This window comes from Miniopterus natalensis, chromosome 2 (genome assembly GCF_054644295.1).
Source record: "Miniopterus natalensis isolate mMinNat1 chromosome 2, mMinNat1.hap1, whole genome shotgun sequence".
In the NCBI taxonomy this organism is placed as follows: domain Eukaryota; kingdom Metazoa; phylum Chordata; class Mammalia; order Chiroptera; family Miniopteridae; genus Miniopterus; species Miniopterus natalensis.
Genome location: NC_142082.1, coordinates 119,819,044 through 119,844,524, shown reverse-complemented (window position 1 = coordinate 119,844,524; position 25,481 = coordinate 119,819,044). Strand labels below are relative to the sequence as shown.

The 25,481-nt window shown below is 37.2% G+C and overlaps 1 protein-coding gene across 1 annotated transcript in view; it reads left to right on the top strand.

Annotated features, from left to right (window-relative positions):
- The window catches only part of PTPRQ (protein tyrosine phosphatase receptor type Q), a 237,961-nt gene that overhangs the window by 27,897 nt on the left and 184,583 nt on the right, over positions 1 to 25,481 (top strand). The window contains exons 16-22 of the mRNA XM_087814520.1: positions 944 to 1,041; positions 11,906 to 12,071; positions 13,113 to 13,373; positions 19,694 to 19,854; positions 20,669 to 20,780; positions 21,453 to 21,679; positions 25,036 to 25,105. Of these exons, the coding sequence (XP_087670646.1) occupies positions 944 to 1,041; positions 11,906 to 12,071; positions 13,113 to 13,373; positions 19,694 to 19,854; positions 20,669 to 20,780; positions 21,453 to 21,679; positions 25,036 to 25,105 (1,095 nt within the window). The remainder of the gene's footprint in view (positions 1 to 943; positions 1,042 to 11,905; positions 12,072 to 13,112; positions 13,374 to 19,693; positions 19,855 to 20,668; positions 20,781 to 21,452; positions 21,680 to 25,035; positions 25,106 to 25,481) is intronic.

Sequence of the window (25,481 nt, the reverse complement as noted above, 5' to 3'; positions counted from 1 at the left end):
ATCCGTAATTCTCTTTCATCATTGATGTTTCTATGTCTCTCTCTCCCTTCCTCTCTTTGAAATAAAAAAATAATAATTTGTGAATCAGTAAGATAGGTTTAATTCTGAGCTGAATTCTAATAAACTTAAATCAGTATGTAAATAGGGACAAAAATCTCATGCAAAATTTGAATTTAAAGATGAAATTATTTCAATAAAACGTTAATATTACATTTTTTCCAGTTAAGGAAAGCAATGCACTGTTTCAATTTGAAACATAAATTAAAAGTAGAGACATGTTACTGATTAGAAAACTAAGTTTCTAGAACCTTCTCAAATAAAATGTTTAAAGAGAAAAGAAGTTTTGAATTTAAGGAAGGGAAATAGATGTATATCTTACTTTATAAAGTACCATAAAATTTAAAGTTAAAAATCCCAATTGTAATAGCTGCATACTGAATTCTTCTATGAGAAAAATAAATGGAAACCCCATAGGTCATATAATTTTATTGTGGAAAGAGGCTTTCTAGAAAATTCTTTATTTCCCTTCCATTGAAGAGATGAGACTGAGACTCAGGGTAAATAGCTCACACACGATCACATGGTGCTAAAACTGACTAGAAAAACCCAGATATCCTGTCCTCTCTGTCATAGTGTGATGGTCCAAGGTCATCAGTCCAGTGTAGATAAGATAATGGTAGAGCTTTTTTTTTTATTTTTATTTTTTAAATATATCTTTATTGATTTCAGGGAGAGGAAAGGAGAGACAGAGACAGAGACAGAAACATCAATGATGAGAGAGTCACTGATCGAGCCCGCAACCCGGGCATGTGCCCTGACCAGGAATCGAACCCCGATCGCCTGGATCCTAGGTCGACGCTCAACCGCTGAGCCATGCCCGGCCGGGCGGTAGAGCTTTTCTTTAAAAAAGGTATCATTTCTGTGTCTTATTTCATTGCCCTAGATCCAGAACCACCATCAGATTTGCTGGTTTTGGGGCAGGAAGAAAACACAATATATTTGTCTTGGAAACTCCCACAAGGAGGCTTCGAAAAGTTTCAGGTAAAGAACAGTGCTGCTGTCATAAACCTTGATCTTTACTGAGGTCTTTATTTTATTCTTTCTTTTTGTCCTTCATTTTACATTAAATGGATTTAGAAATTATAGTACCATTCTTTTAATGTAAGATTTTCTTCCAAAGTAATTCTATTTATTGCTTTAAAAGTACAAAGTTGTCATGGGCAGTGTTCCAATTTAAGTAAAAGCTGATACTTGACTTTTGATGAGTTTGGATTTTTAATGGAGATAGACATGTGCACACATCATATAAAAAAGTGAATAAAGGAATGATGGGCTGGAGTTAAAGCTTCTGTGACAGCACTGGCCAAACCAACGATTCCAGACATTAAAGCTGGGTGATGGTCTACAAAATCCCTTTTAGAGGACAGAAGGATATAAAGAAGAAACCATGTTGAGACTGATAGGAGGTGCAGAGATGCAGAGCAGTTTGGTCACACACCCACATGTGGTGGTTAAAAATCCAGAGGGATATCTTGGCTTTGTAGGTCCCCTCTGAGGAACAAGGGGTTCCAGTCCCACATCAGGCCCCCAGCTCAGGGTCCCAGAGGTGGGAAAAGAAGTACCCAAAACTTCTGTCTGTGAAAACCAGTGGGGATTGTAACTGAGTGAGATGGAAGGCTCTTGGAGTCCTAGGTGTTCAGACTCACTCTCTCTGATCTCCAGTGCTAGGGGACCAGGGCCATATGTGGAGGAATTGAGTTGTCTGTCTTCAAAACAAGCTTTCTCTCAGAGAGAGGTGCTGGCAGAGACCATTGATCCTTTGCTGAGCCCTCCCCCGACAGAGCCAGCAGACAGGTACCATATCTGAGTCTCCATCAACCTGGCTCATGCTGTTCACCACACCTTGGCGATTCCCTGGCACCCTGTTCCACTCAACTTACAGGCCCATTCAAGCTGTTTTCAGTGGCTTTTCTACACAAATGGCCTATCTTGGCTCTTGCTGTAGACTTTCCTAAAATATTTCAAAGGTTTACAAATCTTGAACAACCAGCATCTGGCCTCAGTGTGCCCTGTACCTCTTGCTGAGTGGTCCCATGCTTGACATTAGTGGCAGCTGGCCTTGGTTTGCAGCTTAGCCTCTCCCAGGACCTCCAAGCCCAGCACAAGTCGTAGCCATCTGCAGATTGCTTTGTAGCTCATGTTGGGTAGCCCTAGGCAGGGCACAAGTGGCAGTTGATCCTGGCCTACACCTCCCAGGAGGCACTAGAGCCAGCATACCCAGTGGACAGCTTCAGATCATGTCTAAGCATCACCACCCAACCACTTCCACAAACGACACACTCAAGGGGTGGGTGGACTCAGCGGGTACCTGAGCCCTGCTGAGACAAATCCTGTTCCATGGGGTCATCCCCTGTGCAACAGATTCTCTGTTGTGGTTACTGCCAGTCTTACAGTCGGTTGGCCTGGGGAGTAAAGCCCTTTCATTGACAGCAATCAAGATTCAACCACAATAAAAGGGTGCACACAAGTCACAGGGTGGGGAAAGGGAGTGCACCTGGAGTCTCCCAGCTTAAGTGACCTGAGAGGCTGAGCCATTGACCCTGCAGGACACCTGCTACATAAGGCTGCTCTACTAAATACATAGAAATGAACACAAGGAGGTAGCCAAAATGGGGAGAAAAAGAAACATGTGTTCGATTTTGGAGCACATGTCCCAAATGAAAGAACAGAATAAAACTCCAGAAAAATAACTAAACAAAGTAGAAACAAGCAATCTACCAGCTGATTCAAAACACTGGTAATGAGGATGCTCAATAAACTTAGGGAAAACGTAGGTGAACTTTGTGAGAACTTCAACGAAAAGGTAGGAAACATTAAAATGGAGTTAGAAACATAAACTAGAACCAGCCAGAAATGGAGAATAGATGAACTGAAATGAAGAATACGTTTTAGGGCATCAATAGTGGAATAGGTGAAGCAGAGGATCAAGCCAGCAATTTGGAAAATAAGAAAACAGAAAACATTCAATCAGAACAGCAAAAAGAACAAAGAGTACAAAAGAAAAAAAAGAGGATAATTTAAGGAGCCTTGGGACAACATCAAATGTACCAACCTTTGTATCATGGGGATGCCAGGAGGAGAAGAGAGAGTAAGGAATTGAAAACCTATTTGGAAAAAAAAAAGACTGAGAAGGTCCCTAACCTGGTGAAGGAAATAGACTTACAAGTCCAGGAAGAGAGTCCCAAACAAGAGGAACCCAAAGAGGCCCACGCTAAGACACAAAATAATTAAAATGCCAAAGGTTAAAGACAAAGAGAACCTTAAAAGCAGCAAAAGAAAAGCAGTTAATTACCCACAAGGGAGCACCCATACGACTGTCAGATGATTTGTCAACAGAAATTTTGCAGGCCAGAAGGGAGTGGCAAGAAATATTCAAAGTGATGAAAAGCAAGAACCTACACCCAAGATTACTCTACCCAGCAAAGCTATCATTTAGAATTGAAGGACTGGTAAAGAGCTTCCCACACAAGGAAAAGCAGTTCACTTCTTCTTGAAGAAGAAGAAGAGGAGGAGGGGGAGGGGGAGAAGATGCCCTGGCCTGTTTTGCTCAGTGGTTAGAGCGTCAGTCTGTGGACTAAAGGGCATGTACCTTGGTTGCAGGCTCATCCCCAGTCCCAGTCAGGGCACATGCTGGAGGCAACCAATCTCTCTCACACTGATGTTTCTCTCTCTCCCTCTCCCCCTTCCACTCTTTCTGAAAAGCAATGGAAAAAATGTCCTCAGGTGAGGATTAAAAAGAAGAAGAAGAAGGAGGAGGGTAGTGAACACTAAAATGGCAGTAATACATGCCTATTATCCACATGTTCATTGCAACATTGTTTACAATAGCCAAGATACGGAAACAATCCAAGGGTCCATCGACAGATAAATGGATTTAGAAGTGGTGCATGTATATAATGGAATATGACTCAGCCATAAAAAAGAATGAAATCTTGCCATCTGTAAAAATATGGATAGAGCTAGAGGGTATTGTGCTGAGAGAAATATGTCAGAAAGAGAAAGACAAATGCCTTATGATTTCACTTAAATGTGAAATCTAAAAAACAAAATAAATGAACAAACAGACCAGAAACAGACACATTACAACAGGGAACATTTTGACAGTTGCCAGATGGGAGGGGAGGTTAGGGGGAATGGGTGAAAAAGGTGGGGGGATTAGGAAGTCCAAATTGCTAGTTACAGAATAGTCATGGGGATGTAAAGTATAACATTGGAAATATAGTCAGTAATATTGTAATAACTATGTATGGTGTCAGATGGGTACTAAATTTATTGAGGTGATCACTTCATAAGTTATATAAATGTCTAATCACTGGGTGTACATCTGAAGCTAATATTGTATATCAACTATAATTAAAAAATAAACATTTTCAAAAAGATATTAGCATATATATTACTCGCTAGTTAACATAAGTTTAAAATATTTAAAATAATATGTATTAATTATTAAATAATAGTATATATATAGAGAGAGAGATAGAGAGAGATACTAATATAGATCTACCTGTAAGGCTTATATAAAGTCTAAAGCCTTCTGTGGCTCCCCACTGTATAACTAATGCTACATATACTGCTTATTGTGACCTTCAGTACCAATGAGTGACTCCACAGCCTCTCTGATCTATTTTCCGTATATCTCATATTTCCACTGAATTGTATTGCCCACCATTATTCATATATTTTATGTTTTCCTGATATTATTCTTTGGTTATATTATTCTCTTCAACCAGAATACATTCTTTCCTATGTTTTTCTTTGGCAGTTCTTCAATCCCTACTCAGATATCATTCCCTCTATAAAAGTTCCCTTGAACACGATTTATCAGTCTTCCATGCTAGAAATTTTAGTGTCATCCTTTGACTGTTCTCTTTCTTTCATGTTTATATGTACTTGTTCACAGAATTATAGTGATTCTAACTTAGAATTATTGTAAAAATCCTTCCCTTCCTTTCATCTCCATTTTATATGCCTCAGTTAAGGCCCTTACCGTTGCTGTTGGCTCCCTCTTACCCCAGAGTCAAGCCAACCTTTAGAACAAGTCTAAATCTGTTGAACCATAATCTTAGCACCTTTACCTACACTCATCTTAAATTCCAGGCTCATATTGTAAATACATTAGACATCTTACTCTTTCTTTCTTTGATAGTGCACACCTCTTTGAGATATAGCTGTGCAGTTGTTTTTCCTGCCTTAAATGATCATTTATATATTCTTAACTCTCACCATTTTTTGAAAGGGAGTGGGGTGGCTTCCCAACCTATTTCTAAAAATGGTTACTCTCTTCTCTGACCCACAGAACTTTATTTTTATGTCTTTGTCATAGTCTTTATATAATACACTTGTTTTGATGTCTTCTCAGAAGCAGACGTGATTGTCCACCAGAAACGTTTTGGTTGTGAAGGCAGTTCACACAACACACTCTTCTATGACTAGGAATCAAGTGCGTTAGGTTTTCACGACACACTGAGGATTTCTAGGAGGGAACAGGCTCATGTAGGGGCGCAGTGAGAAGGGAAGCAAATGGAAGGGAAAAGGAGTTGGCTTCTGGATTTTATTGTGGATAGAGGGTGGAACTGGTGTAGGATGTAGGGGCTTCCTGGAAGTACTAGAGGCTGTGCTGTTTGAAATTTTCCCTGAGCTTAGGAGACCTTCTTATCTTGATTGTCTGGATGAGGAGTAGGCTGGAAAGAGGAGCAGGGATGTAAAAGTTGTCAACAATAAAAAATAGAGTTAGCTTTTTATTACATACTATACTTATCTAAAATATAAGATTAGAAGAAATAAGGTGAAGGGGAGTTTTTGTTTGCTTCTTTGCTTTTTAAAAGATGAGGGGATTATGTATGCCTTCAGGCTAAGTTGAAAGATTCCTAGAACAGAAACAATTCCGTTGTCAACAAATTTAACGTTCAGTATTCAAAAATTTTAATACTTCAACAACAAACTCTTGTCTTTGCGATGCTTACCTGCAGTCTAGAAAACCTGCGTATATGAGAATGGTAGTTACTAGACCAATATCTCAATAAAGACTGGAAGAGGTAAGATCAAGTCCCCAAATCCTCTAAAACAAAAGGAAGGAGGGTGCTGTGTTCAGGTCTGGTTGATTAACCAAGGCACATTTCCAAAGGAACTGTCTTAAATAAAATCTTAAGTCACCAAATGTTGTCAGTTCCACTACTGAAATATAAAGGGTCCTCAGAAAACCATACTATCTAAAAGTTCTCTACCAATGTGAAATGACGGAATCCATGTGGCATGCAAGGTCATTAAAGTCTATGTCAGAGAGAACATAAGAACACAAGTATCATATTTCTTATGAGAGTAGGACATCAACTCCAACTTTATTTTTTTTGCAGAAGAAGAATTAAACTATTAGTGATATACTTATGCAAAATATTCTGGTAGTGAATTTTATACTAAGGTTTTCTTTAAACAATAGGTTTTCACAACACATTGAGGATTCCTTGAAGGGGACAGGCTCATGTAGGGGTGCAGTGAGAAGAAAAACAAATGGAAGGGAAAAAGAAATCCTTACTTTGTTTTGCTCAGCATTCTGAGAGTTCAAAAGATAAGGGACATTTATTCGTATAGACAAACTGTGAAATTCATTTAAACACCGAATATTTGTTCTAGTTAGTAATCCTCTGAAAGTATTAGATTGCTGTCTTCCTTTTTCATGGGTACTGCAAGTGCAAAAATATTTATATCTTTAAATAGAATCTCAGAACTGTAATGATGGAACTGAAGGTATAATCTATTCTAAGCATAAAAATAAATATTAACTTGCATATTTAAGACGTAAGAGAATTCACTGTGAACTTAGAAAAAAATCAGAGTTGACATAGAACATTTATGGGAGGTTCACCATTTCCTTTCGTATGCATTTTAACTATTTTTATGAACTTTGAGTGATGTCTGGTAGAAATCTAATGTGAGCCACAAATGAAAGTCATATGTGTAATTTTAAGTTTTCTAATAGAAACAGTAAAAAAGTAAAAAGAAACAAGGTAAATTAATTTTAGTAATATATTTATTTACTCCAACATATTCAAAATATTAACATGTAAACAATATATAAATTATTAATGAGATATCTTACATTATTTCATACTATTTAAAACCAAGTATCTGTTTTATACTTAAAAAAATCTGAGTTCCAACAAAACACATTTGAAGTACTCAATGGCCACGTGTAACAAGGGGCTTCACAGTTACAGAGAGCGACTGTTGTCATTTGAATTTAATGATAAGATGGAAGATGGCAAAAATTGACCCATCAGAGCCCAGATCAAATCCTACTTTCTTGAAACCTCCTCTGATCCCATCATCAGGGAGTAACATTTCCCTGCACAAAGCTTTTGTGAAACTTCAGTTTAACCTTTTCTGTGTTACTTTTATCACGCTATCTTGTATCGCTATTGTTGACGTACCTGTGCTGATGTCACCGTGTCCTTGAGGAACCCTTTAGCTCTCCGTAAGGGTAGAGTTCAGAAGTTACTGTGTACTTGTCCACAGTTTCTATCTTTCAGACCTCAAGGGCCAGCCGTCTAATACGATGCACCTTAGAGATACATGCCTGTGTTCAGCTGTCCTGTGATTTTACAAGGTGTGGTAGGCGGTCTGGTGGGACAGCTTTGAATCTCAGCGTCACCTGTGCTGTGAGACCTTGGGCAAGTTTTTATACCCTTTGGTCCTATTTTTTCATCTATCAGTGAAGATTATTATTATTCTGTAGAACTGTTGAGGGAATTCAGTGAGATAATGTGTTTGGCAACTGCTCTGTCATGTACATTTGTGAGGGCAGACTTTTGTCTGCTTTGATCACCTCTTGGTACCATTACTGAGGCCAGTGTCTGACATATAGCAGCAGTCAATAAATATTTTAATGAGTGAATGATTGAATTATTACTATTTCAATTTTAATGTGAATCCCTCTTTACCCTTTCCCTTGCGTACATCAGTCAGAATTCTCTCTCTCTTTTTTTTTTTTAAATATATCTTTATTGATTTCAGAGAGAGGAGAGGAGAGGGAGAGAGAGATAGAAACATCAATGATGAGAGAGTCATTGATCGAGCCCGCAGCTCGGGCATGTGCCCTGACCGGGAATCGAACCCTGATCGCCTGGATCCTAGGTCGACGCTCAACCGCTGAGCCACGACCGGCCGGGCAATCAGAATTCTCTTTTTAAAAAGTAAAAAATAAAATGTATCATTTTGTGTTTCTTCAAAGATTCCTTACCGTGGCTTGCAAGGCTTTCCCTTGTGACCTCACCCCTGCTCTTTCCAGTATCTCCCATCTCAGGAAAGGACTCAGTCCTGCGATCACTTGCTTGGTTATCTCCGATTCTCCCCATTCATTCATCCCTCAATTCCTCAGCTAGTTAGTTCTGCCACTTCTACCTCTAAAACAGATCCTTAATGTACCCACTTCTCTCCATCTCCACTGCACCACTCTTGTCCTAGGCACTGTCATTTCTTACTGAGATTAGTAGCCTCGGTGACAGATAATAGCCTTTCACCTCCTAACTGGTCTGTTTCCATTCTTGAATACTTTACAGTACACTTTCCACATAAGAGCCAGAGAGAACTGTTAAAAACATAGTGTCTCTCATTGGTTTAACACCCTCCATAGGAGGCCTGGGGAGAGGGGGGAGCGGGGGGAGGGGGTCAGTGGGGGGAAAAAATGGGACACCTGTAATACTTTCAACGATAAAGATTAAAAAAAACAAAAACTCCTTGCGGTGGTCTCCAAGACTTCATCCAATTGGACCTTCATCTATATATCCTGTCAACTTAGTTACTATGTTGAGATCATCTTTGGCTTTTTCTGTTCCTCAAGCACATCCGCATTAGAAGGCTTTTGTGCTTAACATTTATTCTGCATGGATATCTTGCCTCCAGTTTTGGTTAATTTTTTCCTATCATTGAGTTTACAGCTCAAATACCTTATATTCTCATCTCATATTCTCCCCTGATTACGAAATTAAATAAAACTGCTCTTTCTATTCACTCCTGGTGTCGCTGATTGATCTCATTCATTTATTTATTGAATTGCTTATTGTTAGGTGCTCTCACTAGAAATGTAATTTCCTACAATCAGAAGCCTTTTCTCTCATTTACTATAATATCCCTAGTACGTAGAATTAGTGCTTGCCCTAAAATAGATGCTCTATAAATAATTGGAAAATAAATAAAACTTAGAATACCAGTGTTCTCACATATGATTGGGGTGATAACGGAGGAAGACATCAATACTGAATATAATTATCAGGAAAAGTTGGAACTCGAGATGAACTTTTAGTAATGGGTAGGATTCAGACGCATGGAAAAGAGGAGAAGAGACTCTACACTGGCAAGTTCACCAAGTCAGGGGTGAGAATTCTGTTATTTGTAAATGTCATTCAGTGATAGGGGCATCTTTAATAATAAATCATTCATGAAATATTCTATCCTTTTAGAATGATTCAGTTCACTCCTATATTCAGTGTAGGTATTCTCTAGTGAAAAAATCTAAGCTTTTTAAAAGTTAACTGTAAAAGGTCCACATTTTTTTACACTTGTCTGTTCTGATTCACATTATTTCAAAGCAAATGCCCAAAGGAATGATCTTTCCATGGGGTTTAACTGAGGCCATACAGTTATTTGTCGCTGGATAAAATATGTAACTATAGAATTACTTTGTACTATATAAATGAATACTTTTTTTCCCCCCAGAGACTATAAATTATGTATCTGTTATTAAGTGAAACTTATTTTAAGCGATCATGTTCATCTTTAGGATTCAGGTTATTTTTATTAACTATATTATATTACTAATGCTTATCCTAGTCTTACTCAACCAATGAGATTATTTGTTAAATATTAATGAATTAAGCAACAGTATCCTGGTTGCTAAGCAAAGTGTACTTGCATAATTGGGATCATTTTACTCGTCATTTAAAATTAATCATCCTAGGTCTTCAAACTATGCTTTAAAAGTAGACATAAAGCACAAATTAAGTTTTTCCCCCCCATTGGTTTCTGTTAGGCATGTGTAATCCACATAAATTGGGAAACATTCCTCTATTTTTCATTTTTTAAAATTTACCTATTTTCATCATTAGATCACCTAGACAATTTCTTTTCCTTCTACCTCTTCATTAGTGCCTTAATATGACTTTGTATGTCTGAATTTAGCACTCTGTTAAGATAATATTCTTCTACAATCACATGGCACTTTGCCCTACCATCCTTTTACAGACCAGAAGTACTCAGCATTCTACTCACTCCTTCTATCTTTGCATATGCCGGACCAGCAGGTGATTGCCAGTGACACCTTCTAAATCAATAAGCAATGATATGCTTCTAGACCTAATGATCATCTTCCTCCAGTAACAAAACCCTCTCCCCACAAGACAGTGATAAACGCGTCTGCTTAGAAAATTAGAAAATTTGTTTCACTCGTACCATGTAACAGTGTTTTTCAAAGCATAATAAAGTTGAAATAATACACAAAATTAATGTGATTGCTCTCATTTAGAAATGTGTTTCTGTTTTACAAACATGAAATATGGAGTGAAAAAGAATAAAGATCATTATAAGTAGCCTTTAATGATTAAAAAATCCCCAAGGTATTGGAACTATCAGATTACTCCACTGAAAATTTCTAAAGGCAATGCCAATTCTCAAAGCTTTAATGAAAAATTGATTGGCTCAGGTTATGATAAAAGATGGGCTGGCATGAGGTGTGACATTTGTGATTCATTCATTTAACCAAAAATGGAAGCGCCTTCTTTATTCCGGTGTCTGTTTTTGTTCTCCCTCTTGCTGGTTTCGTCTGTTCCCCTGACTAACGCTGACTGACGCCCAGTGACATCTGTTTAACATTCCTGCAAACACTGGCTCTCTCCTGAGGCACATGCATGAGCTCCCAGGAGGTCCTGGGGGCTATCTCCACTGCCCACTTCTTTGACATGACAGACCAGCTCTGGATCAACCTGTTTAAACCCCTCTCGGTTCTTTCCTGTGGCATTATGTCCTGCTGCTTTCTGCTGCTGGGGTCTGTTGGCACAGAGGCCAGCCGTCTTGGGTGAGGTACTGGGAAGACAGCTCGAGCCTGACCTCCCCCTGTGGTCAGGAGGCCCTGGCATCTTTGTCAGGGCAAGGGTGGGTGTACAAATGGCTCCATGGCTCTTTATTTTTTCTTTTCTCTCTTTTTCTAATTTTCGTTTTCTGTGATCAGCCAGACACATGAGCAAAACATCTGCTGCCTGAGTACATGACCTACTGGGCGGTATTGTGTTCCCTAGCAGGCGCCCTCAGCTTATGGCGGGGATGCACGGGGCCTCCTCATTAGCTGGAGCGTAGGACCTGGGCAGAAGCCCTGCTTCCCGCCTCTCGGGCAGCCGGGAAAACATCCTGGTGGTCTTCCCTAGGCTGGAAACCTGAGACTTTGGTCGGTCCTGCCCTCTCCCCCTCCTGTCTTCTGCTTACAGGGAGCTGGGAGAGCGGTTGTGCAACATTACATAATATTTGTTTGCCTTCAGGCAACCAACAGGGAAAGCCCCAGTCATTCTGTAGTAATCTATTATGTATGCACATGTAAGTCAGAGCATATGGAAATGAGATGGAAAAACTGTTTTGAGACTGTTGGTCTTTTAGTGAGTAACTTCTAGTTCAGTCCTCTGTGTTTATTACGGTGTGAACTTGACTGTTACTCGGCCCCAAATTACTTCTTGGTGAAGGTAGGAAGGATCACGGCCCCGAGCTCACAGTAGCAACTTATGTGAATGTGACTAGTACAAAGTTGGTGCTAAGTAAATACTTTTTAAGCCATGAACAACATAAATTTAATCTCTCCTCTTTCTAGGTATCTTACTGTATGGCATCTAGAAAGGAAAAGCTATTTAAAATAATTGTTTATGGAAACAAAGCCATAGTAAAGAATTTGACTCCCGGTGCGGACTACATGTTTCATGTGAAGACAGTTAGAGGCCAAGATTACAGTGTATCTGTAATGAAAACAGTGACTACAAGTAAGGATATATTATGAGTGAAATCTTTGCTTTATAGTTTTAAAAAATTGAAAGTATTTTGGCTCAGCATAAATAAAGCTATTTTAAAACACAAAGCCTAAAAATAAAGGAATAATGATCATAAACATATATTAAGAGAACTCTTTAAAAATATATGAACTAAAAAAAATAGTTATGTTTAAATGTATTGGGAACTACATAGAGTGTTTTTAAAAATCTGGAGTCAACATATACATATGTAAGTGATATATGTTACATATGTGGAACATGTGTGCATGTATATATGCATGTATATATATTTCATAATAATATAAGCACAATTTATTTTCTCCTGATGTAGGGTTTTGATAAACAGAGAACTTCTACCTTCTTTTCCCTCATGTTTGTAAATTCATTGTAAATCTGTTTCATAATGTTTTGGGATTGGGAGCAGTTACAGTATTTGTTACCAACAATTATTGTGAAAGACTGTGAGGTCTGTAGGATCCCCTCTCAGTGGAGATCAATATTTCAAGAAACAGCATTACTTCCATTGATGAGTGGATTGAAATGCAGTGATATATATAAGATTATTAAAAAATTTGATGTAATGAGACCACATTTGAAAATGCCCTTCTGTTCCTCACTGCCTCTCTAACTTATTTGTTCTGTGTCGTCTTCATTCAACATTAGCTAACTGCTAGGTGGTAGCTAATAAACCTATGTTTATATCATATGAGAATGACTCTGGCTATGAGCATTCAGGAGACACAGTCTAAAAGAATGACTATTGGAAGTGATTTATGATTGGTTAGGGAAAGATACTTGGGAATGAAAGGAGGATGTTAATGTGCCACTTAAACTAAAACTCGGATATATCTCTATCTAGCTCTCTGTACATATAATATTCTAATTCTCAATTTGCAGAATTGAACATACAGGAAATTATACATGAATAAATTTAAAGATTATTACATAGGTGTTTAAATTATATTATTCATGTTTGCTATATTTTCATATATATGTACAATTATATTTACACATAATTTACCTTTTTTATAGAACCATCTAAGATATGTGGCTTAACATTAAAAGCTGTGAATACTACTTCTGCACATTTAATGTGGAATCCAACAGAGACCAACTTTACTCACTACAAGATTTATGTATCAAACAGAACATTTGCAAAAGAGTATCTCGTTTGGGGAATGATGACTGAGTACACAGTTACAGATCTGACTCCTGGTGGAATATATAACATCACAGTACACAGAGTGAGAGGCAATGTTGAAGGATGTGGAATATCTATCAGCATTGTTGCAGGTATACAAATTCTTTTTGATATTTTAAAAATTCACATTTGTATTGCATATTGTACTGTTCAAGATAAAATTTCAATGCATTTTTTTAAATTTGAAAATTTACAGTCTATAAAATATTTCAGAGGCAAAAAGTACTCATTTTGTTGGACTATTCTGAGGGTTTTTGAGAAAACACACCTAAAATGTAAATTGGATAAAGCAGTCTCTGGCACATAGTGCTCAATAAATGTAGCCAATATTATACTTAGTTTCACATCAAATTAGAGGCCCAGCTAGTGAAATTAGTGTTGATCTGGGGGTCATCCATTCTCCTAAAAACTTGTTCTTTATCTTTGATGCCCTACTATGTGCTGTACACATGAAAAAGCATAGTCTTAGGATGTGCATAGAGTAGTAAAGAATAGAAGCGAGGAAACACATAGCATAAGTCAGATTAATAGGTGAAGTGATGGAAGTATGTTCAAACAGTGTGGTTGCACAGAAAAGGGAATGACTGTTTCCACAACATGGATGGAGAAGGTTCTTTGAGCCTGGTAATACCTTCAAAAGGGTAAGGAGTTTTCTGATAAGACTAGAGGGCATGTGGGGTGTGTGGAAAGGAGGCCTCGCAGAGAGAGGGGACAGCCTATGCAGAATTATGGAGGTGTAAATGATCTGGTGTATTTGTGGAAGTGTAAGCAGTTCGATATTGCAGGATTTTGCTGTTTTTATATGAGAAGATAACAAAATCCTATTCTGAATAATTTAAAGCATCATTTTAAAATCCAGATGAAGCTGTGAAACCTATCAATATTTTAAACTTTTCAAAAGAAAACATGATTGTAGCAATAACTCGTTAAATTACTCTTTTTAAAATATTTTTTTCTTTATTTTTTATTTTATTTATTTTATTATTTTATTATTTTATTTTTGCCATCATCATTTATGCCCCTTATATCCTTACTCTTAAGTGATCTTTAAGGTTGTGAATTTGACAGACGATCCAAAGCAGACATGTAATGATAACTCAGTCTGTGGACATTTATGTTATGTGGCTGTTACACACTGTGTTTGACAAATTAACACATGTTTAGTGGCTCCAAACAACAAAAAGATTTATTATGTCACAGTTCTATAAGTCATAAGTCCAACAGAGATCTCACCAGGCTAAAATCGAAGTATTAAAAGGGCTGTGTTCCTTTCTGTAGGTTCTTTTTTTTTTTTTTTAACATATCTTTATTGATTTTAGAGAGAGGAAAGGAGAGGGAGAGAGAGTAGAAACATCAATGATGAGGGAGTCATTGATCAGCAGCCTCCTGCGCACCCCTGACTGGGGATCGAGCCCGCAACCCGGGCCTGTGCCCTGACCGGGAATCCAACCCCGATCGCCTGGATCCTAGGTCAATGCTCAACCGCTGAACCACACCTGGCCAGGCGCCTTTCTATAGGTTCTAAAGGAAAATCTATTTTTTTTCTTATTCAGGTTTTTTGCAGAGTTCATTTCCTTATGGTTGTAGGACTGAGGTAACCATTTTCTTGATGGATGTCAGCTGAGAACTGATCCTAGGTTTAGAGGATGCCTCCTTTCTTGGTTTATGATCCTTTTTGTCCATCTTCAGAGCCAGCAAAGGAAGGCTGAGCTGCACTCATGCTTCAACTCACTACTGCCATCTTTCCTATCACATCTGACTATTCTGTCTTTCTCTCCCACTTTTTAAAATATATTTTTTATTGCCTTTTTTTTTTTTTTTTTTTAGAGAGGGAGAGAGAGAAACATCAGTGTGAGAGCAAAACATCTATCGACTGCCTCCTGCATGCCCCCTACCCAGGATCAAGACCACTCCCCCCCCCCCCCCCCCCCCCCCGCCAGCCCGGGCCAGCAACTTTTCAGTGCACCAGACAATGCCCAACCAACCGAGCCACACTGGCCAGGGATTTCTCTTCTATTTTTAAGGGCCTGTGTGTTTAGATTGGGCCTACCTGGGTAATCGAGGATCATCTCTGTTTTAAGGTTTACAATCTTAATTAAGCTTGAGCTCTGAAGCTGTTGATCCTGCATCTAAATCCTGCTCTACCATTTACTTGTTAGCTTTGAGACCTTGGAGAAGTTACCTGAATTCTTTGTTCCTCAATTTTCTCATTTTAAAATGGCAATAATAATAGTATCTACTTGTGAATTGTTATTACTGCTACATAAAACAGTGTGTGAAAGCGCTTAGCACAGTGTATAGTGTATTATAAACTTGGTAAGAGTTAGTTCTTATTATTTTTTATGTCCAGTGCGTGAGTATCCCATTGGTCATAGTATATATTATGTCCAACCTATGATTTAATCACAGAAATTTAAATATGATATTCAAAGCTTATCATATATAGTGTTGGTACAAAGGAAGTAATAAAAGTTAGTAATAATGCAATGAAACTTAATTTTAAGTCTTTACATTTTATTTTTTAAAAGCTGTGCATTGTAGGTTTTTGTTTTCTTGGTACTGCTTTGATAGGTTTGTGCAGCTCTTTTGTGAATATTCTGCTATGTAACATTTTGGTCTCACTTTGTATGCAATCTTTTAGGAGTCAGAATCTACTGAGGTGTTCCATGTACTGTTCCATTTTGAATCTACGGGGTGTCCCCCTAAAATGTATACACACTTTAACCGCTGATAGCTCAATTTTGAAAATGAAATGTATTTTAATAAACACTGCCTTTATAATTATTCGGTGTGTGTATACATTTTTTGGGACACCCTATATTTTTACTCTCTTTTTCAAAGGTTAATGTACCAGAGTTTGTATCAGAATTTTGTTTTTGAGGTTCTCCCAACTCTTTTGAGCTGTTTTCCCTTACAGACACCAATCAAAGGATATTTCTGTTTTTTTCTCAGCTTTTCAAAATGCAGTTTAGGTAAATTTACTGAAATGTCAAGGAGAAGGTTGGGAAATGCTTTAGGGTGCACTAGTATGTAGTGATTAGCAACATGTGACTGTTAAAGCTTAAAATATGGTTAGTTCAAATTCAGATGTGCTGTAAATGTGAAAGACACATGAGATTTCAAAAACAGTATAAAAAAAGTAACCATCTCATTAATTTTTTATTGATTATATATGAAATGATATTTTTGATATATTGGGTTAAGTAAAATATATTACTAAAATTATTTTTACATGTTTCTGTTTACTTTTTTGGTGTGGCTTACATTATATTTTTATTGGGCAGTACTGGTTTAGAGAAACATAAGAGACATATTTAAGCATATTTAAGGCTCTGAGATATCCTGCAATAAAAGAAGCCATTTAGTGTAAAAAAGGAATTATTTGACAAAGCGGTTTGATCACAGGACATCTATTAAATTCTAAGGATTTAGGGTTCTGAAGATTATCTTTTGGTCTAAAAAAATATCAAACTACACCCTAGAATTCCTTTTGCTAACCCTAATTAAATGGAGTACATTGTGATTTTTTATTCTCTTAAAACTCCAAACATACCCACTGCTGTGTTTATTGTTTAACAGTTACAATTAGGTTGAGAGTAATATTTTTGTTTCATATTTTCCTAACTTTTGAGAGACTAAATTCCATGGAGTGCAGACCATGTATTTACACAGGGTCTACTTTCAGTTAATTGAATCTTCCAGCTCATATACAAAAAGCTGCGTTCTTCCACATGACTTAAGCATTGCTCCACCTCCACTACCTTTTTCTGAGGGCAGGGCTCACTCCTCTTTGCCCAGACTTAACAATATACCACTAACTGGCTTCTTGCTACCATTTTTAAAATTGATTTTAGAGAGAGAAAGGAAGGAGAGAGAAAGAGAAACATCGATTTGTTCCACCTATTCACTGGCTGCTTCTTGTGTGTGCCCTGACTGGGGATTGAACCTGCAGCCTTGGTGCATGGAGTTGGCTCTCCAACCAACCGAGTTAGCTGGCCAGGGGTTCTCACAGCCATTTTTGCCTCTTTCCGAATCATACACTACTCATATACCATTCCAGAGTAATCTTTTAAAATTAAAACAACAACAAAAACAGACCAGGTTGCTTTCCTGCTTAAAATTTCGAGACATGGAAACATGGAACAGACTGAGAGATCTCAGAGGGAAGTGGGGAAAGGAAGAGATTAACCAAAGAATTTTTATGTGTATATGCATCACCCATGGACACAGACAGTAATGAGCGGTATCCGGGTAGAGGGGGAAAGTGGGGGACATCTGTCATACTCTCAACAATAAAAATAAATTTTTAAAAAATCCCAGAAATAAACAATTTTAAAGTTTAAAAAGAAAATTTTCTAAAAAGATGGATTTTCATTGTATTTAGGGAGGAAGAAAAATCTGAAATCTTTTTTACGGCCTGCATGTTCATCAGACTGTTTCTCTTTCTTATGTGATCCCAGGAACTTGGGCTGGTTTTTCTCAGTTATTCTAAACTTTGCCCATTTCCGGAGCTTCCACCCACTCTGCTTTGAAAGGCCTTTACCAAACCGTCTTGAAGTTTTCAGGCCTTCTCTCCTGATCAGATTGGCGAATTTCCAGACAAATATATTCTTCCTCCTCTTGGTGAGACAGACTTCACTCTTCGCCAAGAGTTCTTCGGTGTGTAACCTTAAACCCCAGTCTAGGAAACTGCATCCTATCTCACCACCATCTCAGTAAGCAGAACTGCACTGCTCCGACCTTCCTTTTTCTTGCAAAGTCTCAGCTGAGGTCTTTTTCTAGGTTCTTACCTAAGACTTCGTGGATATCAGTTATTTTCTGTGACCCTTGAAGCAATAGTATTACCCTCATATAAGTCAGTAATTGTTAGTAGCAGTGAATCGGATTTTTGTCATGTTAGACTTTTGCCTGTTTTAATGTGGGCTGGTGAGGACAGTGAAGCTCTCTTCTCTCAAGCCTCAGCATACCGAGGGCATAGGTCCGAATGCAGAATGACCCAGGATGAATGCCAGCCGCTGTGAAGAGCAAAGGGATTGTACCCATCACAAGCTGGGTATTTCTCTGATCTTTTACCCTGTGTTTACAATATTCCTAATTTTTAAAAATTGATCTTAGAGGAAGGAAGGGAAATAGAGAAAGATAGAGAGATGATAGAAAGAAACATCGATGTGAGAGAGAAACATCGATCGGTTGCCTCCCACTCACGCCCTGACCAGAAATCAAACTAGACACCTTTTGGTGTCTGAGCCACACTGGCCGGGATTACTATATTTCTAGAGGTTTTTTTATAAAACTACAGTGCTCACTACATGGACAGTTTGGAGATGATGCCAAGAGAATGACTGTATCTTTGAAAATGTCATGGTGGAAGTTGATTGATCAGTTTCAGGTGCTAGGGAAACATTAAAAGCATAAAAGGAACTTTTCAAAAGGGGTAAAGAAAAATCATTCTAAAAGTATCCCCCACCTCTCCTAAAAAGAGAAATCGACTTGTTCTGTTAAGATTTCTATTTTGTGCAATGTGCCATTATCAGTTTCGTTAGGAAATTTTTGTTAAAAGTTATATCCGTTCAAATCATCTCCGGTAGGGGGGGCTTTAAAATGGTAAGTGGAGGTCAATGATTAATCCCAGACTCCTTTCTTTTGGAAACAGTGTTACATTGGATCTGTATCAGGTACGTTTTCACATACTTGGCATCATAAATTCTCATATATTGTTCATCTGAAATCCACACTAAAGATAAAGCAGCCTGAAATCCCGACTCATTGGCAACCAGTCCGAAGAACTTTATGTACAAAACGCCCTTCAAGGAGATGCAGGCGGCATACGCAAAACTTGAGAAACAGGAAGCAAAGGCAGAAAATTAGGGTTGAAATAGCTAGGACAATCAGGACCTACTGTTTAAAAACTATCATACTTCCTCTCCCCCATGAAAACTTAGCTTTCCTTTAAAAGAAACACATAACTAAATATTTATCAGGATCTGTAACCCTTTAAAAAGCCTGGCCGATTTTGGTTATATTTTTCCCAGTTGTCTTCAATTTGGTAAATATCCAGGTAATTGGATAATTTGTACTTACTTAGCTAAAAATGATTCAATTTTTCCATTAGAACCTAGCTTTAAAACACACTATAGTCCACAAACAGATTTTAGTAGGTTAAAAAATATTCCAGAAACAGATACCTATATCGATATACTATTTCTGATAATTATACTTAAAAATTAGTTCTTGTTAAAGATACGATACTCATACCTAACACCTCCGTGTAGCTAGACATAATTTGAAGGACTTGGTGCTTTCTAACAATGTGATTAGTTTGAAACCTGACCCTTAGACTATCGATTTTCATTTTTTCCTTTGAAGCTTTAGGAGAATAACCATATGTGAAACCTCTATTTTTCCATGTCAGAACCGGAAAAACCCGAGCCACTTAGCGCCTTCAATATTTCCGCCCATTCCTTTTCTCTGCGCTGGAGCCTGCGCTCGGGCCACGCCGGAGGGTTTCACGTGGATCTGGTTCCTGACAGCGGCTTTGTTACTATCAGAGATCTGGGAGGTGGAGAGTATCAGGTATATTTTTCATTATCACACTTGTCGAGCCAACTTGTATTTATATTTGGTCCTATTAGGAAAGTTCTCTATGAAACTCACTCACCGTGAAAACTTACTCCTTTGAGAGTTTTTAAAGGCAGAGGATGAAGACAAAAACACAGATGCGAAATTGATGAGTTTAAGTTTCAGCATCGGGCGGACTGTTACCTTAGCAACGTCTATGCCCTTTTTTTTTTTTTTTTTTAAAGTCTACCCTGAACCTACAGCCAGCCATCCAAGGGTTCATGAATAGTTTAACAAAGAAAGGGCAGAGCTATTGAGTAATCCAGGCTCATTAATTGTGCACTTGCCAGGAGGATCTGTCTTTAAATCATTAATGCAGGCAACGTTTCTCTCCAGAGCCATCAATGTGATTCCACTGCCTGAAAAATGTAATAATGATGGATATTTTTATCCTTTTATTTTTAGTTTTTATTGGAACTTCAGAGACACAGGTATTTCATATACACTCTTGAAAACTAGGGCTGAGCAATGGGCTACAGATTTCTTAAGACTCTTGAAACAGTTGTTTCTTGTGGCAGTGAACTAGCCTAGATAGAAGTACTGATTTAGCTTTGACAGTGCAGTATGTTTTGTAAGTTTGTGTTTAGTGAATAATTATGTGATAGAACATGTTTGTATTTTTTAGTAGTGTGAAACTCGTGATATTTTAAGCAGTGCAGAGTTACACAGTCAAGTTACCATATTCTTCTGATTGTGATGGATTCATTATTTTAGCTTTCTTGCTTTCCAGGAAGAGTTTTATTGCAATTATTTGTTTTTGGTGTTCTAGGTTGATGTTTCCAGCGCTGTTCCTGGTACTAGGTACGATGTAACCATCTCTTCCATTTCTGCTACAACGTACAGCTCACCTGTCAGTAGAACCGTGACAACGAATGTAACGAGTGAGTATATGCTTTCAATTACCTTTTTTAAAATGAAGTATTTGGAGCCCAGTATAAATCTGTTGGATAGAAAAACTTATGTTAGCAACATGTGCATTATATGCATGAAAGCAGCTTGGTAATGAAAGCAAAATTGAAACTCAAGAAAGTGATCTGTTTACAACTTGCATTTTACTGGTTCTCTAGCTTCCTTTTCTTTCAAAGACTAAAGATAATTATTCTATATTTGTTTGTGAAAAAGATCAGAGACTGCTAATGGCAATATTTAAATAACACAGAACCTGAAAATAAACTCCCTATACTTGCTAAGGAAGAATTATTCTGTTTGTAAGACTGTTTCTTGTTTTCTTCGTTTTTGTGTGTAAACCTGGCACAAGGAAGTTTCTTTTGAAAATATTCTAGCATCAGAAGTATCCTTGGCATGTAGTATTTAGTAGCATTCCATTTTTTTCATTCTTATAAAGGAATGTTTTAGGTATTTCCCAAAGCACTTGATCTTTTTCTTTCTCTTTTTTGGAAGCAAAGTTCTAGGGGGGATAAACTCCCATTTAAGTGACCATTAGTCTTTGGGAACTTCAAAAGTCTACATTTGCAAATACTTTTCTTACTTATGACTGTGAAAATACGATAATTGTTTGACCTTTTAACAACATGATTTATTTTAAAAAATAGAACCGGGGCCTCCAGTCTTCCTGGCAGGAGAAAGAGTGGGATCTGCTGGGATTCTCCTGTCTTGGAACACACCACCTAACCCAAATGGCAGGATTCTCTCTTACGTTGTAAAGTACAAGGAAGTTTGCCCATGGATGCAAACAGCATATACACAAGTTAGGGCAAAGCCGGACAGCCTGGAAGTTCTTCTTACTAATCTTAATCCTGGCACAACATATGAAATCAAGGTAATTATTTTGATAATAATTACTCAGTATTCAAATATTTCATCTGTTTTAAAAGTGAAGGAACTTTTCCCACCTGGTCAAACCTTTACTTCTGCACAAAAGAAGTGCCTGAAGAGAATGACAATTTGAGTCATGACCTCAGTGCCCATCGGGGCTTTTAAAACAAACACATGAAATGTTATAATCCTTTTTCACTTTTATGCATTTATGTCATTTACCTATTTTTAAAAACATTAGCTTAGTGACTTTTTCAAAGAATAAATGGAGTTTAAATTAAATATTTTAGGCTTTATAAGAGAAAATATTCTACTTTTTAATTAAAATCAAAGTTAGCTTTGTTATATTTCTGTTAATCCTGTTGTATTGGTATGTCTGTTATTAAAATTTTGGATAATGGAACGGAAGTTACTAATGAGCCAGTTTCTTAAAGAACCATGAATTCAAATTAGCTCCATTCACTAATATTTCCTAGTAATTTACTGTGTATATGTGCTTACAAAAATTTTTAGTCCTTTATAATATTTAATATGCAAAACTTAACATCTTATTTGAAAATTAAATGAAGAACTTATGAAAACTATCCTAAATTAATTAGGCTGTATGAAAATGTTTACAATGAAAAGATATATGTGATATTTCTAGGGGGTAGTAAAGGGTTCAGATATCTTCTTGCCTTATCTTTTTTCAACATAGCATCAAAAGTTCTTTGAGCTTTGTAGGTAATTGAATGTTGAGGAAAAAATCTATAAGAGCTACATAAATATGTGATCATACATAACTAGGATGACCTTCTAGATGGTAAGAAATGATGGAAAGAGATTTTGCCTGGAAGGTTTTTCCTACTAGAAGCATGCCTATTTGTGAAATCAAAGAACATAAGAAGAACTGGAGAGCATATACCAATAGTAGGGAATCTCCCAAATGAGAAAAGTAAAAAACTTTTACTGATGCAGAGATCGAAATCAAAGATTTGTGATGGCGATCTCATTGCAGAAATAGGTTAAAGAGGGGGAAACCTTTTTCTCAATGACATCTGAAAATGACATACTAATGATATTTTCTATAAACAAGCACATATTCATATTAATTTATATGTGAAAATACCCTGTTGAAGGTAATAAATAAAGATTAAATTTTAATGTGACATAAGAAGCTATTGCTGACAGAAAGGTAAGCCAACCTAGTTCTGCTTGGATCTATTTTGATCTATTTTTGTGGCGTTTGAAATTTTATTCCTTTTTTTTTTACCTAAAATTAGTTTTATTATTTATTTATTTATTTATGTATTTATGTATTTATTATCTTTATTGTTGAGGCCATTACAGATGTCCCCTTTTAACCCCACTGATCCCCTCCATCCCACATCCATTCCACCCGCAGGCCCTCCCCACACCAATGTCCGTGTCCATGGGCCATGCCCATAAACATACAAGTTCCCTGATTAATCTCTCCCCACCCACACACCCCCTCCCCCTGCTATCCCTCTGAGACCCCTCAGTCTGTTCCATGCTTCTATGTCTCTGGATCCACTTTGTTCATCAAGTTTTTTTATTTATTATATTCCACATATAAGTGAGACCATTTGGTACTTGTCTGTCTCTGACTGGCTTATTTCACTTAGAGTAATACTTTCTAGTTCCCTCCATACTGTCCCAAAGGCTATAAGATCCTTCCTTTTTACAGCTGCATAGTACTCCATGGTGTAAATGTCCCACAGCTTTTTTATCCACTCATCTACTGATGGGCACTTGGGCTGTTTCCAGATCTTAGCTATTGTGAATTGTGCTGCTATGAACATAGGGGTGCATAAGTTCTTTGTGATTGGTGTTTGGGGTTCCTTAGGATATATTCCTAGAAGTGGGATTGCTGGGTCAAATGGCAGGTCAATTTTTCATCTCTTGAGGAACCTCCATACTGCTTTCCACAGTGGCTGCGCCAATCTGCATCCCCACCAGCAGTAGGTCCCCCTTTCTCCACACCCTCACCAGCACTCGTAGTTCGTTGACTTGTTGATGGAGCCATTCTGACAGGTGTGAAGTGATACCTCATTGTGTTTTTAATTTGCATCTCTCTGATGATTATCGATGTTAAGCATTTTTTCATATGTCTATGGGCCATCTGTATGTCCTCTTTGGAGAAGTAACTATTTAGGTCCTTTACCCATTTTTTAATTGAATCGTTTGTTTTCCTTCTGTTAAGTTTTTATTCCTTTGAATTCTCTTATTTCAGGCCCTATCGGGAAGACTTTATTCTTCTTTTCACCCCACACTTTATAAATCATTGTTGTGTCTTTTATGATGTTCAAATAAATATTAGTCATTACAGAATTCCAAAAGGTATCTGGCACGTGACATTTGACATCTTCAAATGTAGGTATCAAATCTACGTGATAATGGGAAAATCCTGTTAACTACATTACAGGTGTGATTTCATTCAGTCCTCAGAACAATCCTATCATATGCATTATTATTCCCATCTTAAAAAAGGGGAAATGTGACTTAGAACAGTTAACTTAATTGACCATATCTACTTATCTGAGAATTGGAAGAGCTGCAATTTAAATCAAGGTTGTCTGACTCCAGTTATGGCATTCGAAAGACCTTAAGAGTCTTGATCTCTTTCATGACGCTTTCTCTGCCTAGTCTAGTCTGACTAGCTGTCCAAGTCAAAAAGAACATTCCTTTCTTTTAAATTCTAGAATCCTTAGTCTAAATGATTAATTACACCTGCTTATTTTTAGAAGTGTTTTCCTGAGTGTTCATTTGACTGATTAAATTGTAAACTCTAAAGCCAGATGCCATAGCTATGGTCTCGTAGTTGTTACAGAAATAATTGTAGTGTCTTGCATAGAGTGATTATAGTAGAAAGAGGTTGAGCTTTAAAAATAAGCCCAATGTCGACTGAATTCTGGTTCTATCACTTTTTCCTCCTATAGGACTTCAGGCAAGATACTTGACCTCTCTCAACTATTTTTCTCATTTATAAATTGTTGACATTACCTCACGTTTTGATTATATGGCTAAAGTGAGATTTGTAAAATTGCTTGAAGATTTCCTCCTGCATAGAAGTTGCACCATAAATAACCATTGTTATTGTTACTATTAATAAACTATAAAACTTGATTATTAATTTTTCTATTAAAAATATGAGAAATCTGTTGATTGAAACTATGCTGCAAATATATCCGTAGGGGAAATGAAAATGTGTGCCTTACACTTTGGGAATATTATGGGAATTAGAAGGAAAAGTGTCTTTATCATTTGCCAAATAATAATACAAGTCAAAGTTTTATTATTTCAGATTCTGTTTAATTAGAGAGCAGAAGGCTTGAGCATAATTCTTTTGATCTACTCCAGGTGGCTGCTGAAAACAGTGCTGGCATTGGAGTGTTTAGTGACCCATTTCTCTTCCAAACTGCAGAAAGTGGTAATTTTCCTAAATCATTTATTCTAATTTAACTTAGTTATGAGTTTTTGTCACATAAAATAAATAAGGATTTAAAAAAAAATCTGATGCATAAAATTTTCAACAGCATGATCATTTAATTATTTTAGAGTCTTCTTAGATAATTTATTCATTAAAATATATATTGTCATTTCTGTTTATAAAAGCAGTGTTATCTTAGGAAACTGAAAAAAACCCACACACACAAAAAAAACATGCAATGAAAATTATTCATTGTCCTGTTTTACAGACATCCTGTTATCATGTTGGTGCATTTCTGGCTGGTCTTTCCCTCCTCCCCCTGTGAATATATTTCTATATAACTGCTTATGATGAAAGTAGATTTGTGCCATTTATG